Genomic DNA, 14563 nt, shown 5'->3' on the forward strand with positions numbered 1-14563 from the left:
GTAATGGGCCACAATAGCAGACAAACTATTAGAATAAATGAAGATAACAGCTTTAGGGCTGGAGCAAACAATCTGCAAAGGGCACTTCCTGGAGTCCCTCCACACTCATGGTGCTTAAGACGGACCTTAGATACCTTTTAATCTTACAGGTGAGGAATTTAAGGTCAGAGAAGGTAAGTGATTTAAGATCAAACAGTAAGCGCTGATGCTGGATTCTAAATCCAAGTCTTGTACTCTTCTACCACACCAGGCTCTCTCTGGTAATAGAGTTTACTTCCAATATACTCCCCCATCACTTCACAAAGTGATGCCTGACCCTAGAATCTTAGCTCTCTGCTTCCTACACAAGCCCTCTGCCTCTCATTCCCATCCTAGCTCTCAACTTCCTTTATGCCTTCTCTTCCTTCCCCTACTATATCTAGGCTACAAGACTAGGTATATTTGATTTATTTTACCCAGTAAAAATGGAAACATGTTCAGATTTGTAGTAAAGTATGAGGGGAAATGGACTTGGAAGCAGCTGTGAGGTTCTCAGTATTCCCATTAGTCCCCTCACCTGGGGATGGGGATGGTTAGAGCTGGTTCTCAAGTTTCCAATGGTGACGGAGTCAAGGACTGTGGAAGAAGAGCTGTCAGAGAAAGCTGTTTAATCTAGTTTTCCAGAGGTTCTGTCTGGGAGGCAGCAGTTGATCTGAGTCAAAGGCACCACTCTGGATCTTGGCTCCATCTTCTGATATATTAGACACTCTGAAATACAAAAAGAAACAGACAAGACTGTGGAAGAGGAAGATGGTGTGTGTGTGTGTGTGTGTGTGTGTATGTGTGTGGTTAGGAAAAGGTAATGAGAATTTTAAAATGGCATTCAGAAAGTGTGGCAACAGGCAGAACTTCTCCCATGGCTCTGCAACAGAAGGGACAGGGGAGTGTTATATTGCAGGCAACAAAATGCTAGGTGCTCAATAAATACTGAATTAACAATGTACCAATCATTGTATTGACTTGAAACCCCAAAGGATACATGTACTGACACACATTCTTTAATCATTCTACCTTGTCTTCTTTTGTAAGGATAGTACACAGTGTAATAAATAGGCTACACTTTTATGGCAGCTCCCTGCACTCATCCCTCAAACATTTACAGGCTGCTTACTATGTGCAAGGCACTGAGCTGGGTGCTCAGTAGATGCTGATCAATCAACTACTACATCATCACCTATTGTGACTTGTGTTGCAGTGGAGGAAGGAATGTCAAGAGTTATTCCATTCCTCCCCCTGTAGCAAGCCAGCCAACAAGCAAGCAAGCAAGAAGCAAGCTAGCTGAGGCCAATTCATTAATCATTGGTTCTTCTACAACTTCTGATTTGTGACTAGCATGTCTCAGCCTCCGGGAATTTTAACCCATTGGTCTGTCTGGGAAACGTCTATCTATGCCTAAAACTGCTCTTACCTTCCACCCAGAATATCAGCGAACAACTACTATGTGCCAAGTGCTATGCCTTCACTATCTCATTTAATTCTTAGAACAACCCTGACAAGTAGTAGCTCTTCTTATGCTCCCTTTAAAACATGGAAAATGATCCTCAGAGAATCAAGCACCAGTCTCTCTGAATCCAAAGCCTGTGTTATGTCATTACATGCTGTCTCTCAGGGACCAGAATAGTCATAATGCATCATGTTTGGCAGCACAGCTCCCTTTCTCTCTCCAGGGTATACTACTTGGAGCCTTTGGTGCCAAAGAGGCCTTTAACATAGGGTGGAGAGATGAGTCCAATAAAAAGCCAACAAAAGTTAGGTGTCTTACCAAATTTTCTCTACCAGCCTAACATTAAGGAAAAAGAAGTGTTTAGGAAATAATGCCAGAAGATTTCACTGAAGTCTAGGGAAAAGGGAATCCTCAGTGAAGGGTATCCTAGACCCTTAGACAAGTTTTAGGAAATTCTCAGCTTTACTCCACTTTTAGAATAGACATCTTAAGTTAGCTAAAGCTTTGGATGAGGAGGTTTTTATAATTGTTTTTATAATCTTAAACTATATGTAAGAATTTTCTCCATTAAAGACAAAATACCTTCATCAGGATCAACACATACCTCCAAATCTATCTTAGCTCTTAGAAGCAAAATTTCCCTGCACCAAAGAGGTAGAAAAGATACTGGACGTAAAAAAAGAGACACTTAAAAAGGTAAAATATATAAAGGAAGGTTTATATCATTGCCACCAAATGCTTTTGAGGCCCAAAGAACTAACTACTGGTTCGAAAGGTACAGTAGATGGTATGGGGAGGTTAGGTGTATTAAAAAAATTTTTCCTTAGCAGTGAAGATCTAGAAAGGGGACTAGCTTTTACTTTGCTTTAAGATGCCACAAAGGGAGAAAAAGTCCAGCCAAATTTGCAGAGTAAATAGAGGGGAAACTTCCTATCAGGGGCATGGGGATAAGTTGAACTCTGCTTCGAAAACAAAGCCTTGGGCTCACCTAAAATATCTACTGAGATTTCCCTCTCCAAGACATCCCTTAAGTCTGTAGAAGACAAACAATGAAACAGTCACCTCCACCCCAACCTTGACCTTGACCTGACTTGTCAGGTCAAGGCGAAGGTAAAAAGTATAAGGAAGTCTCTCAAACACAGGAGCCAGTGCAGGCATGTCAACTTAGGTTCGATGCTGAAGTAAAAAACAAAGGAAAGAGCAAAGTACTCTGAAAGAAGGTCCTAGATACATCTATGGAAGGTAATATACAACTAAGGCCCACTACCCAATAGCCAAGATTTCAAACTAATCCTTTATTAATCTCTACTGCACTTGGCAATGATTGGCTACTTAGAAGATATGGGACTTGGGCCGGCCCTGTGGCTTGGTGGTTAAGTGCGCTGCGATGCTGGTGGCCCGGGTTCGGATCCCGGGTGCGCATCGAGGCACCACTTCTCCGTTCATCCTGAGGCCGAGTCCCACATACAGCAACTAGAAGGATGTGCAGCTACGACACACAACTATCCACTGGGGCTTTGGGGGGAAAAATAAAATAAATAAAATCTTTAAAAAAAAAAAAAAAGAAGATATGGGACCTTAAGTGTTGTATCGTGTAGGTGCAAAGGATTGCTAGCCAGGAGAGGGGGAAACAGAAAGGACTGGATGCTGCCCATCTCCTTTCTTTCTACCCATTCCAACCAAAATACCCCCAAGAAAAATGTAGGAAGTTTCAAGTCCTCTTATCTCTTCTCTTCCACAAATTACATGGCAAAGGACTTGAGTAATTCTCAAAAATAGGGGACACATTGGGGATGAAGAAGGAAGTTGCTGGAACATCTAATCTGCTATGAACCCCAAGAGATCCAGGGTGGACTGGTTTAGCCAACACCCTTTTGAGTCAAACACCAAAAACTGTAGTCTGTATTTGTTTTTCTGTTGGCACTGCCTCACTAGCCCCCTCCACCAACATCTGTTATTCTGACCTTGTAACTCTTTCCACAGTGAGAACAAAGGACAGAAAAAAATAAAATAAAATAATGGAACCGTAAGGTAACTGCAATATCCATTTCTAAATAGATCTCAGCCTTATCCTCTTCCCCTCAAGTTTATAACTAAACAGAAATGGTTTCTCCTGTCTCCTCAGCAGTTAGTCAGAAATAATTTGATTTAGTTTTACATCGCACTTGCTCCTTTCCTTTAAAGAATACGTGCTTCTCTTTACTTCTACATGGGGGAAGGGAGAACAGGATGTTAATTACTTAAGAGCCCACATCTCACTTACGGGTGTCCTTCCCATAGCTTTGTCTATGTGGCCTCAATGAGTTATTACTCAGCAGTTGTAAACAGCAGCTGCCCAGACTTGTCCATACAGTTACTCGTAAACAAGTATGAGAAATGCCCCAATACTCCAAAACCCATTTGGATGGTGTTTGTTTTACTGTCTACATACATGAGCGGGTAACTCATCCCTCCTATACAAGATTGGCTTAAATGAAACAATTTAGGGGGAGGAACTTAAGCATTTTCAACATGCCCAGAAAGGTCAATGAGCAAGTCTAAAAGCAGTTGCTTCCTTGGGGGTGGATACAGGAGTCAGGTGGGTAAGTCAAGGTCCCAAGAGGAGACAAGGAAGAAAGGGTGAGCCAGATTCCAGAAGCAGCCAGCACAGTGGTACACCCTGCCTGCTGGGTGTGTTGCTGGGCCACTGCTATTTCTGAAGTGTCTGGTGTCATATCTGTGTAGCTCCATGTAATCAAGGTTGCTATTTAGAGACTTCTACCCTGTCAGTGACCCAGGCCTGGTCTACATGCGGTGACTCTCCTTACCCTTAAAGCCAACATTCCATTTATTAAGCCTCACTGGGTTATGAAAAATGGATGGGGCAAGAGAGAAGGGTTAAGTGTGGCTTCTGTATGACAGATTGCCAATATGCAGCAAGAAGGGTAGATGTGGGCAAATGACTGGCCAGAATGATCCCTACCACCACCACCCCAATTCCATGCTTGCTTTAAAAATGCTTCTTTGCTTACAAGTGTACTTTTTGAAGACATACACAAATAATTATCCATACAGTATATCCCATTTCATTACCAACCACTCCCTGAACATCTTGATCTCACCCCACCCATCCTCCTTTCCAAAACTGAATTACACAAAGGATCAAACAGAAAACCCACAAGGCCATGAAGATCTCAGAGGCTCAGACTGCCTTCAGTGACACTGAGTGCAGAAGTCAAATGGGACAGCTGGACCACATCAATGTGAGAGGGGAAAAGTCAACCACACAACAAAGGAAACCATACTTTATTAAACTGGAAAACAAAAACATAATATTGGGGACAAAGAGATTAAAAAAAAAAAAAGGAATGGCTTGGAAGAGAGAAAAGTGCAAGTGGTAACAAGTACGGGATAGGTGGTCAGTGGTATCTTTGTGTGTGCCTCAGAAATGTGCAGGCACACATACCACCCCCTCTATCCCAGCACACACTCTTACACCAAAAGCCAATACAATCGTATCTTCAGAGATATATCCAGGCTTTTCTTTCTGCATTCTGTAGCTGGTTTCACCTTCAGCCCTGGACAGTCGTGTAAGGTCTTTGCTGGAGAAAATTTAGGTTTTTCAGCCACAGGCCTTCTCCACAAAGCAGCAGTTTCAACTCCTGGAGAAGTTCCCTCCTATTTACACTCACCAGAGAAGCCAGGGGCCCTTGGTCAAAGCCCCATATCTCAAAGAAAAATATCAAACCTTTAGAACTAGTTATTTTATTAAATGATATTAATACACATTTCAAAAGGATTTCATTGTTGTTGCCTCTAAAGCATGTACTTGTTTTGTTTTCCACACTGAACACGTGAGAATATCAATCCAACATATCTAATTTTAATCTTAACAGGCACCCGTGCCCATTCAAAAAAAGGTTTGGGGGGAAGGGCAGGAAAAAAGAGGAAAAAGCAGTAATTTACAGCGGCTTCAAAACAATAACAGCTGGAGCTTAATTCTGCATGACCCAGTAACTTCAAGATTGGTAGTGACTATTTTGCAATTAGAAAGTTTAGCATATCCACATTATCTAGATAGGTTTGCTGTACCATATATATCACATTGTATTCTTGGGATCAGAAAGGATAAAAGTCCTACTCTCTGATCATTTTACCCTCCCTGGAATCAAACCAAATTCTATTTACTCTCAACTTTTGGGAGGGCAGAGGGGTGCAGGGAGAGCTCTCATCTATGCTTGACTGAAGGGTAAACTCTTAGAAAATACTTAAGGACTCAATTTCTGATACTGTGTCACTGAGTTTTAAGTGGTACCAGTGTATTCACGACCCCACCAAATTCTCTGTCTGTGATTTTACAGTGAGCACCAAGGACCTTAGTACAACGTCACATATTCTGCTTTCATATGAATCATGTCCTTGCCAAGACACACTATGTTATGCTTGCTTTAAAAAATATCTTGTTTATTTTTTTAAACTCAGGTTGAAATACAAAAGTCAGAGCATGGGCGTGAGTTTTAAATCACAGACACAGAAAGAATAAAACCCCTTTGTTTCACGTTATGAATATCAGAATTGTCTTTTTTGTTTCACTATATCACATATATACATTGTTGTCTTCATTTACTGCTATAGACAGATTTCCTTAACAGCTGACAGTCACATACAAATCCTCACTTCCATCCTGAAACAAACGCATTGAGGATTCTGTGGTTTAAAAAACAAAACACCCCACAAAAAAACCAACCCTTAAAAGTCCATCTTTTAAACTGTACAACAAGGTCTTCCTTTCGTGTATTAGCCATCATGCTTTTGAGGACAATGACCCTGCCCCAACATTCAGGAAGCCACTTTCCTGACATCCCCATATTATTCTCATAAAATCAAATGGTCAGAGAGCCTTTTCAAGTAAACACTACTTAGCTTAAACAAGAGCAGCAGAAAGAATTCACATTCTTTTATTCTAGAATGAAAAACATCCCACTTAATCTCTGCAAAAAAAAAAAAAAATTTGTTTTAAGTCAAATAGAACTCTCCCTCCCCCTCCCCCCACCCTCACTCTCTCATACTTTTCCCTAAATAAATGTCTTAGGACTCAGTATAACTATATTGTTTCTTTGCTTTGCTACACTATATACCCCATCCCACGTACAAGGTCATGGTATCATGCATTTTTGTGGGGAGAACTACAGGGCAGAGATGCTTGAGAGGGTCAAAGAAAGAAAGAACAGTTGGCTTAAGACCAGAAATGCATTAGGAAGATGAATGACTTGCAGCACCCTAACTACAGAACACATGGCAAGCCCAAATAAATAACATGGAATAAATTACACAAAAACTCCCAAACTATGTCACACACTGGTTTAAGCTGCTCTGCATCTTAAAAGCAGGTTTATTCTGAGACCATCATCTTCTGTCACTACATTGCCCACTCTCCTCATCTTTAATGTTTTACGGGAGGAACCAAAAGCAATCCCCATACTTCCTACAGTTAGTTCTATACTAAAACTTGGAAGAAAATAGGAAACTTGCTGAGATTCCCTAAAAAACTCAACACATACTGTTTGACTCATGTAGCTGGGGATTACCAGTGTGTATCTTGGGGTAAGACACTAAATAAAAAATAGTAGTAAAGTAACATTTGCTTTTCAGTGTCCCTAGATAGAAAGATATAAACACGCAAAGTGCAGCGATTGTCTTTTACCCAGTACTAGCTGTAGAAATACAAACAAGAAGCCTTTCGGTTCAGAGAGAAGAAAAGCTCTTCCTTCTCATATAAAATGACTAAGGGTAGAAACATTATTTCCTACTGGAAGTGGGAGGTGAAGATACGGCTTGAGGAAATGTGACAGGCTATCTGCAGAGTGGGGTAAATTTGGATTTATCAGGTCTCCTGTTTCTCTGTAAAGATACGTATAGTAATACCCAGTTGCCACTAAGACACATCCATCTAAAGAGGGATAATATAAAGAAAATGCTATTGAACCTCCTCCTTTGAAATACCACAAACAGGGGTGAATACAGTACTAGGGCAAGGCGAAAAGCAAGATAAAAACACCCTTTCCCTAGTAGTTAACCTTTGCTGAAGACCACCAACAAATCTCACTCACATTAGGGAGGCACCATGGTAAAAATGTCTACTTATATTAAAAAATACAGGGATAATATTTCAGTTGCACCTTTGTAGCAACTGTCAATTGTAGTGACTTTCTTTCTGGCCAAAGTAGAAGTGAAAACTGAGGGAGAAAAAGACAGTCAAGAAAGAAAAGCAGGAAGCAAGAGCTTGGTGCCAGACATGTGAAACTACCTCGAAAATGTGTCCCATTCTCTCTGATTTATGAAGGAAGGGCAGGTCACATCACACCATTAATGGTTCCTTTCTCTAACTCTCCATATTGTAGTTACTCCTTATTTTAGCCTGGAAATTATATCCGGCCCCCTTTCCTTCATTCCAAGGATAAAGAGGAAAAATTTCTACTAGGATAGAATGAGGTTTTTATCTCCCCAAAGTTACTGCCTGTTAGTACTTTAGGAGAAGAGGCTGATCAAAAAAAAAAAAAATTTAAGATCTCAGGATAAAGGTAAAGAATTCAACTTCAACATGCCTTTAAAAATATAAACAAAACAAAAACAAACAAACTTGACAGGACCAAGGTCTCCCACATTTCCTTCCTTGCAACATCTCTTGGCCGTCAGCAGGGCACAGAGCCCACAAGGAAGGGAGATAAGCTGGTTACAGCAGTTACTTAGCTGGAGAGAGAAGGGGACAGGAATCCTTCCATTGACTACTTGATAAGCCAAGCCCAAAATAACATCCCAACATTGCACATGTTATTATCTGTACTGATGGAAGTTTTATTTCAAATGTAATAATACTCTTCAATAGATGGGGTAAAATAAGATTTGTTTTCCTCCCCTCCCCTCAAACCCCCAGCCGAATGAAGTGGCTTTGGTTATATTTCTTTGCCCCCTCCCCTGTAAAATACAAACAACTTGGGGAAGGTAGGTAACTGCAGTGGGAGGAAGGACTGGATGGAATAGTGAAATGTAAGCATATATGACTTTTTAATTTGGAAGAGAGGCCCTTTGTCATAAAAAAAAAAAGAGGGAAAACAAATATAAACAACAATAATAAACCAAACTCCTACTTCCAATGCTCTCTAGACTGTTCAGAATGCCTTTCCCTTGGTTTCCATCAGTACCTGGGAGGGAAGAATGGGCGTTTTGGTGCAAAGAACGGAGGGCCCCTAGCAAAAGGTGGCCTGGGTCTCTTTAAGCTGTGGAACGGGTCTCTGCTGAGAAAAGGTTCCCTAGGCCGAAAGTCTGGCCGGGGATTCCGCAAAATCATACCACTCCGGTTCATGGCGTCTCTGTGTGAGGGACCCAAGGGGGGGCCACTGCTGCTGTTGCTGCCTCCCCCACCTCCTCCTCCATGGGCTGGGCCCAGGTGCTCCAGAGAATGGGAAGGTAGGCTCAGGCTCTCGCGTACACGGCTAAGGGCAGGGCAGTTGAGGTCCCGTTGGGTGGGGCCTCCATGGTCCCTGGGTCCTGCGAGCACCCCAAAATGCTCAGCCAGGGTCCCCTGAAGGAGGGAACTATGGTCCTTGGGAAATACTGCCATGGCCCCTGCCACTCCGTGCTCTGCCAGTGGTGGGGCTGGGAAGGGCACAACCCCAGAGTGGTCAACAGGGGGTGGAGGAGGAGGTGGAGTAGAAAAAGGGACACCACTCCCACCACTGCTATGTTCCCCAGGGGGTGGAGGAGGGGGTGGGGTGGGGAAAGGAACTCCGCTGTGTTCTCCAGGAGGAGGGGGTGGGGCAGCATGGGCCAGGGCTGCCTCCTTTGTGAAGGGGTTCGAAAGATCCACAGAGGATAGATGAGTGGGTGCATCTCGAGAGAAGATACCACCATGATCCTTGGGAGGGGCAGGTGGGGCAGATGATGGCCCCACTGGCTCTCTCTGGAAGGGTGCCCCATGTTCCAAAGGGGATGGGGGGAGATGATGCTCAAATGTTGAGTTGAAACTGTTGGGACGAAAGCTGCCGACACTTTCCTGAAATTGGGGTGCCCGTTCCTTGTATGGTGCTGTTTTAAAGCCAGTGAGGCCTCCGCTGCCCCCACCCCCAAGGGATGCCAACTCAGAGGCACTTGAGGGGCCATTGTCAAAAGAGCTGCCTGAGGTGCTCAGATCAAACCAACCCACCCTTGAAGCCTCACGCCCATGTCCTCTATTTCCCTTCCCAGGAACTCGGATGGACTCTACAGTCTGTATTGGCTCCCCTGACATCCTCCTATTGGATGCGTTATGATAACCCAAGGTTTCTATAGGGGCCCCTTTTTCTTCGGTACTATCAGGCAAGTCTAAGCATGAGGAGGAGACTCGGGTTTCTATGCGGTAGTGCTCTTCTTGTTGCTGCTGATCAGTGGTGGTCAAGCTGGGCTGGGTGAGGTTTGAGTGACTGACACCATCAGTTGAAGTGCCCTTGCTGGGAGTCTGGCCAAAATGCTTATCATCTGAGGGCTTTCGTGAGGCGTTTTTAAGCATATTCTTAAACTCAATCGTCGACGTGGTGGAAATGGCGGAGGCCAGGACTTTCTCCACGCCTGATGTGGGTGGGTGGCCCGTGGGAGCAGCAAGGGTATTCTGCGGAGAGAAAAGGGAACGATGTGGGACTGGGTGAGGAGAGTCTGGGTACTGCTTCTGTGGCAAACTGAGATGCCCAGTGGTAGATTGAGACAAACTATTGTGATTGGAGTCAGGGGTGAAAAATGAATCATTCTTACTCGGTGATGGTGACCGGTCAGACGCAGGTTCATTCCCTCTTATGTTGAAGGCACCAAATAGCCCAGGGGAAGATGAGAGACGGTCACAGTTCTCACTAGAGTCCAAGAGGGCCCTTACAGATGGAGGGAAGGCAGACTTTACCCCAAATTCTTGGGCCCTGTGGCTATAACTGGACAGGATTGGCTGGTACTCGGTGGTATCAGAAAGCTTGCTTGATTTCAGGATAGACTTGGCTGGTTTCTTCTCTAGGTTCATCATGGCAGAGGGTGGAGGCCCTGAATAGTCAAAATCTCGGTAATCCTCATCTTCCTGGAAAGAAGTATCTGGATAGAACTTTTCCTGTGAAGAGTCCATCAGGGAAGATGGTCTCTCCATTCCATCAGAAGGCTGCTTATAGGGTGATTCACTCCCCAGGCCAAAGGGTCGATATGTAGATGCAGAATTGGAGAGCTCCCGGGGGTAGCTTTCCTCTCTCCCAGGGGGTGGTGATCTTGTACTGCTGGGTGTTGAGGAACCAGGGCTAATGATCTTAGAAAGCAGGGACATGGTATCTACACTGCTGGATGTGGGCTTGTCCATCATCTCATCCTGGGTGGGTGTCCCACTGCGTTCATCCCGCACAGGGGTTCCATCAATGTTGTCAATTGACGTGCTAGTAGGGCCACGCTGGAAGTCTGAGGGATGGCTTTCTGCTGGGGCACTGGACCCCAAACTGCTCAGGATTGGGATATTTAAGTTTAAGCCACTGAAACCAGGATTACCTTTTAAGAAGTTGTGGATCTTCATTTCCAGGCTTGGGGAGGTGGACTCGGACTCCACCTTTGGCTTAGAGATCTCTGAAGACTGGCACATGGCAACTTCAGTAGGTGGGGCAGCAGGGCTAGTATTGTGAGTACCTGTAAACCCCAGAGAGTTGGACGGTAGTTTGAAAGTAGTGCTTGGGAGCCCTGGGCTTTGCCCGATTGAGGCCTTGCTGGCTGAAGTTGAAGAGACTTCAGAAGTTGATGAATTAGGAGAATAGTTGAAGCTTTTGGGAATAAAGGATTGGGTACTGGAGGGCATATTTCTTCCTTTTATGCTAGAGACTGTGGTGTTGGCAGGGGAAGCTGAAGTGCTTTGGGATGTAGCTTCACTGGCTGGAACTGGGTTCCCAGTAACACTCTGAAGTAAAGATGAGAGGCCTGTAGAAACAAAGATTACAGGAATTAAAAAGAACAACTCCCAACCTTACAATAAAAACAATGTAGGCTAATAGGATATTCTCATTCATTCCAGTGGGAACCAGATAGACATTAAAATATGAGGCCTAAGGGAATCCAGACCAAACAAGCAATGACTAAATTTCATAGAAAACACTGGACCTATTTATCAATATAAAGAGAGACAATCACTGAACTGTTTCCAGTACAGTCATGAAACAAGTCCAACATGGCATAACAAAAGGCAACAGGAAAGGGGGAGATTTTAGTGTCAGAATCATTCATAGTTTAAACAAGACAAAGCAAGAAAAGGAGGCAAAATTATTCTTAAAATAACACTTTAAGCCAGTATTTCATAATGTTTGCTCTGTGGAACTGTTTATCTAAATGCAAATAGATATTCTGCCCTACCCTTCCTTTCCAAACTCCACAACTGTCTCTAATATGATAATGTACACTGTTATTCTAAAGAGGGAGAGAGCAGATGCAAATTGCAGAAATTTATTTGAACAGCAACAGTTTTTTCAAGAAGCGTCTCTTGTTAGATTGGTGTTACCTTTGGAGAAACAATGCTTTAATTATCATTTTTGGTTGTAAAATGTAGCAAGAATAAATATACAAACATACATCACAAAGACTTACAAAGCCAGACCATCCAGGGCACTGATCCTTTCACAAGAAAACACATAATCCCCATTTTAGAGCTTAGAAAATTCAAGGATTATTGATCTACCCAGGTTGACACTGATTAGATTCAACCCTACTCACTGATAGACAAAACCTCAGAAGCACTGAGAAACAATTCTTTGGGGCAAAGGCTGAAGTCCACCAAAACAAACGGCTCCTGTAGGAAATTTTTTAGAAAAATACTTGACACAGAGATAACAGAAGGTCCTATAAAGTCAATCATATTTTGGAAAATTTACCCAATTTCTGGTCATAAATGAAAACATAGTTCTATGTACATTTTACTCGAATTTACAGCTTTAACTCATACACTAAAACCGCTCCTTGATAATGATGTGGTGAAAGAAAATAATATTTCATATAATACTTGAATTAATGTTTCTTCAGAATTTCAATTTTAATCCATATTTGCTAAGAGATTTAAGGTGTGAGGAACTTCAAGGCCACTCCACCCTTGTAACATTTTTAACTGCCATCTGCTTCTAAATAATGGTGTTTTTTACTGTTATCTGATATTTAATAATATAAAAATAACTGAAATATTGTTTATTATCCTCCTGAAAAAAAAAATCATGTTTCATTTCCAAAAAGTTCCCTGGCTATAGAATTTTCCTCTTCCTAATAAATACTACTCAGATTCCTCATAACAGGTGAAATAATTTCTTACCACTAAATATTACTTTTCTTCTATCTTAACAAGCCATACTCTATGGCCCTTTGCTCACTGAAGTCGTTCTTTTGTGTTGAAAATCTGTCAATAAAGGCTGTGGGTGACACAATCAGAAGACAGTTCTAAGAGATTTCCTTTACAGTCTTCGAAGAAACACATCTATTTAAGTTGTTGGACACAGTTCTTTTAAAAGTCAAGGAGAATTCCACTTTTCATAAAGAAATGAAAGGCAATGAACTACCCTGTTATTCTACAAAGGTTGTTTTCTGGAGTTCCCGCTTCTCATTTTGTCAGAACACAGTTCTATTCAAATTTTTTCTTTTTTTTTTTAAAGATTTTATTTATTCATTTTTTTCCCCCCAAAGCCCCAGCAGATAGTTGTATGTCATAGGTTCACATCCTTCTAGTTGCTGTACGTGGGACTCGGCCTCACGCTGGACGGAGAAGTGGTGCCTTGGGGCGCGCCCGGGATCCGAACCCGGGCCGCCAGCATCAGAGCGCGCGCACTTAACTGCTAAGCCACGGAGCCGGCCCTCAAATTTTTTCTGATGAGAAAGTCCACATGACACTGTTGCAACAATATATTGAAAGGAAAAGTTTCTTCTTTAAGACGTATTATATCTATATAAGAAGCTAAAATACAAGTGAGTTCAAGATTTTTTTTTTTTTCGTGAGGAAGATCAGCCCTGAGCTAACATCCGTGCTAATCCTCCTCTTTTTGCTGAGGAAGACCCGCTCTGAGCTAACATCTATTGCCAATCCTCCTCCTTTTTTTTCCCCCTCAAAGCCCCAGTAGATAGTTGTATGTCATAGTTGCACATCCTTCTAGTTGCTGTATGTGGGACGTGGCCTCAGCATGGCTGGAGAAGCGGTGCGTTGGTGCGCGCCCAGGATCCGAACCTGGGATCCGAACCCGGGCCGTCAGTAGTGGAACGCGCACACTTAACAGCTAAGCCACGGGGCCGGCCCAAGATTTTTTTTTTTTTGGTGAGGAAGATTCACCCTGGACTAACATCTGTTGCCAATCTTCCTCTTTTTTTCCTTGAGGGAGATTAGCCCCGAGCTAACATCTGTGCCAATCTTCCTCTATTATGTATGTGGGTCACCGCCACAAAATGGCTTGACAACTGATGTAGGTCTGGCGCCCGGGACCTGAACCTGCAAACCCTGGGCCGCTGAAGCAGAGCACGTAGAACTTAATCATGACGCCACAGACCTGGGCCCCCAAGATTTTTACTACAATTACAGGATGGTGATAGAAGAGGGACTAGAAGGGAGAAATCATAAATATGCCAATGTCTCAAACTAATTACCCCTGACATTAGTAGTGTAAGATGTGCTGTAGTATTATCACCAATTCTTTATTGCTGGTGCCAATATATGGGGGCTGTGGATTATTATTTAATAGTATATAGTTTTGTGTAACAAAATTCTCCTATATCTTAAGACTAAGTTCACTATAATATAGTGCTTGGCTGACCCACCTACACAACAGTTTAGGAAATAAGAAAATTAATAGATACCTGTACTGCTCTCTATTCATATAAAGCAGAATTTCTCAACTCCAACACTCCCAACATTCTGGGCTGGATAATTCCTTGTTGTTGGGGCTGTCCTGTGCATTGTAGGATGTTTAGCAGCACGCCTGGTCTCTACCCATTAGATGTAGTAGCACCCCCACCCCAGTTGTGACAAACAAAAATGTCTTTAGACATTGCCAAATGTTCCCTGGAAGCACTACTGATATAGAGTAAATCACT

General features: G+C 42.8%; 1 protein-coding gene across 8 annotated transcripts in view; it reads right to left on the bottom strand.

Annotated features, from left to right (window-relative positions):
- Positions 1–4751: 4751 nt before the first annotated feature.
- RPRD2 (regulation of nuclear pre-mRNA domain containing 2) overlaps positions 4752–14563 on the bottom strand; it is a 106395-nt gene continuing 96583 nt past the window's right edge. For 4 of the 8 annotated variants that reach the window (XM_087443937.1, XM_014791767.2, XM_087443929.1 and 1 more), the window contains one exon: positions 4752–11428. In XM_087443937.1, the coding sequence (XP_087300063.1) occupies positions 8658–11428 (2771 nt within the window). In that variant the 3' untranslated portion in view covers positions 4752–8657. The remainder of the gene's footprint in view (positions 11429–14563) is intronic. The other 4 variants (XM_087443953.1, XM_014791770.2, XM_087443942.1 and 1 more) reach the window with 2 other exon arrangements.

Source organism: Ceratotherium simum, chromosome 2 (genome assembly GCF_057802395.1).
Source record: "Ceratotherium simum simum isolate JZ-2026a chromosome 2, ASM5780239v1, whole genome shotgun sequence".
Taxonomy (NCBI): domain Eukaryota; kingdom Metazoa; phylum Chordata; class Mammalia; order Perissodactyla; family Rhinocerotidae; genus Ceratotherium; species Ceratotherium simum.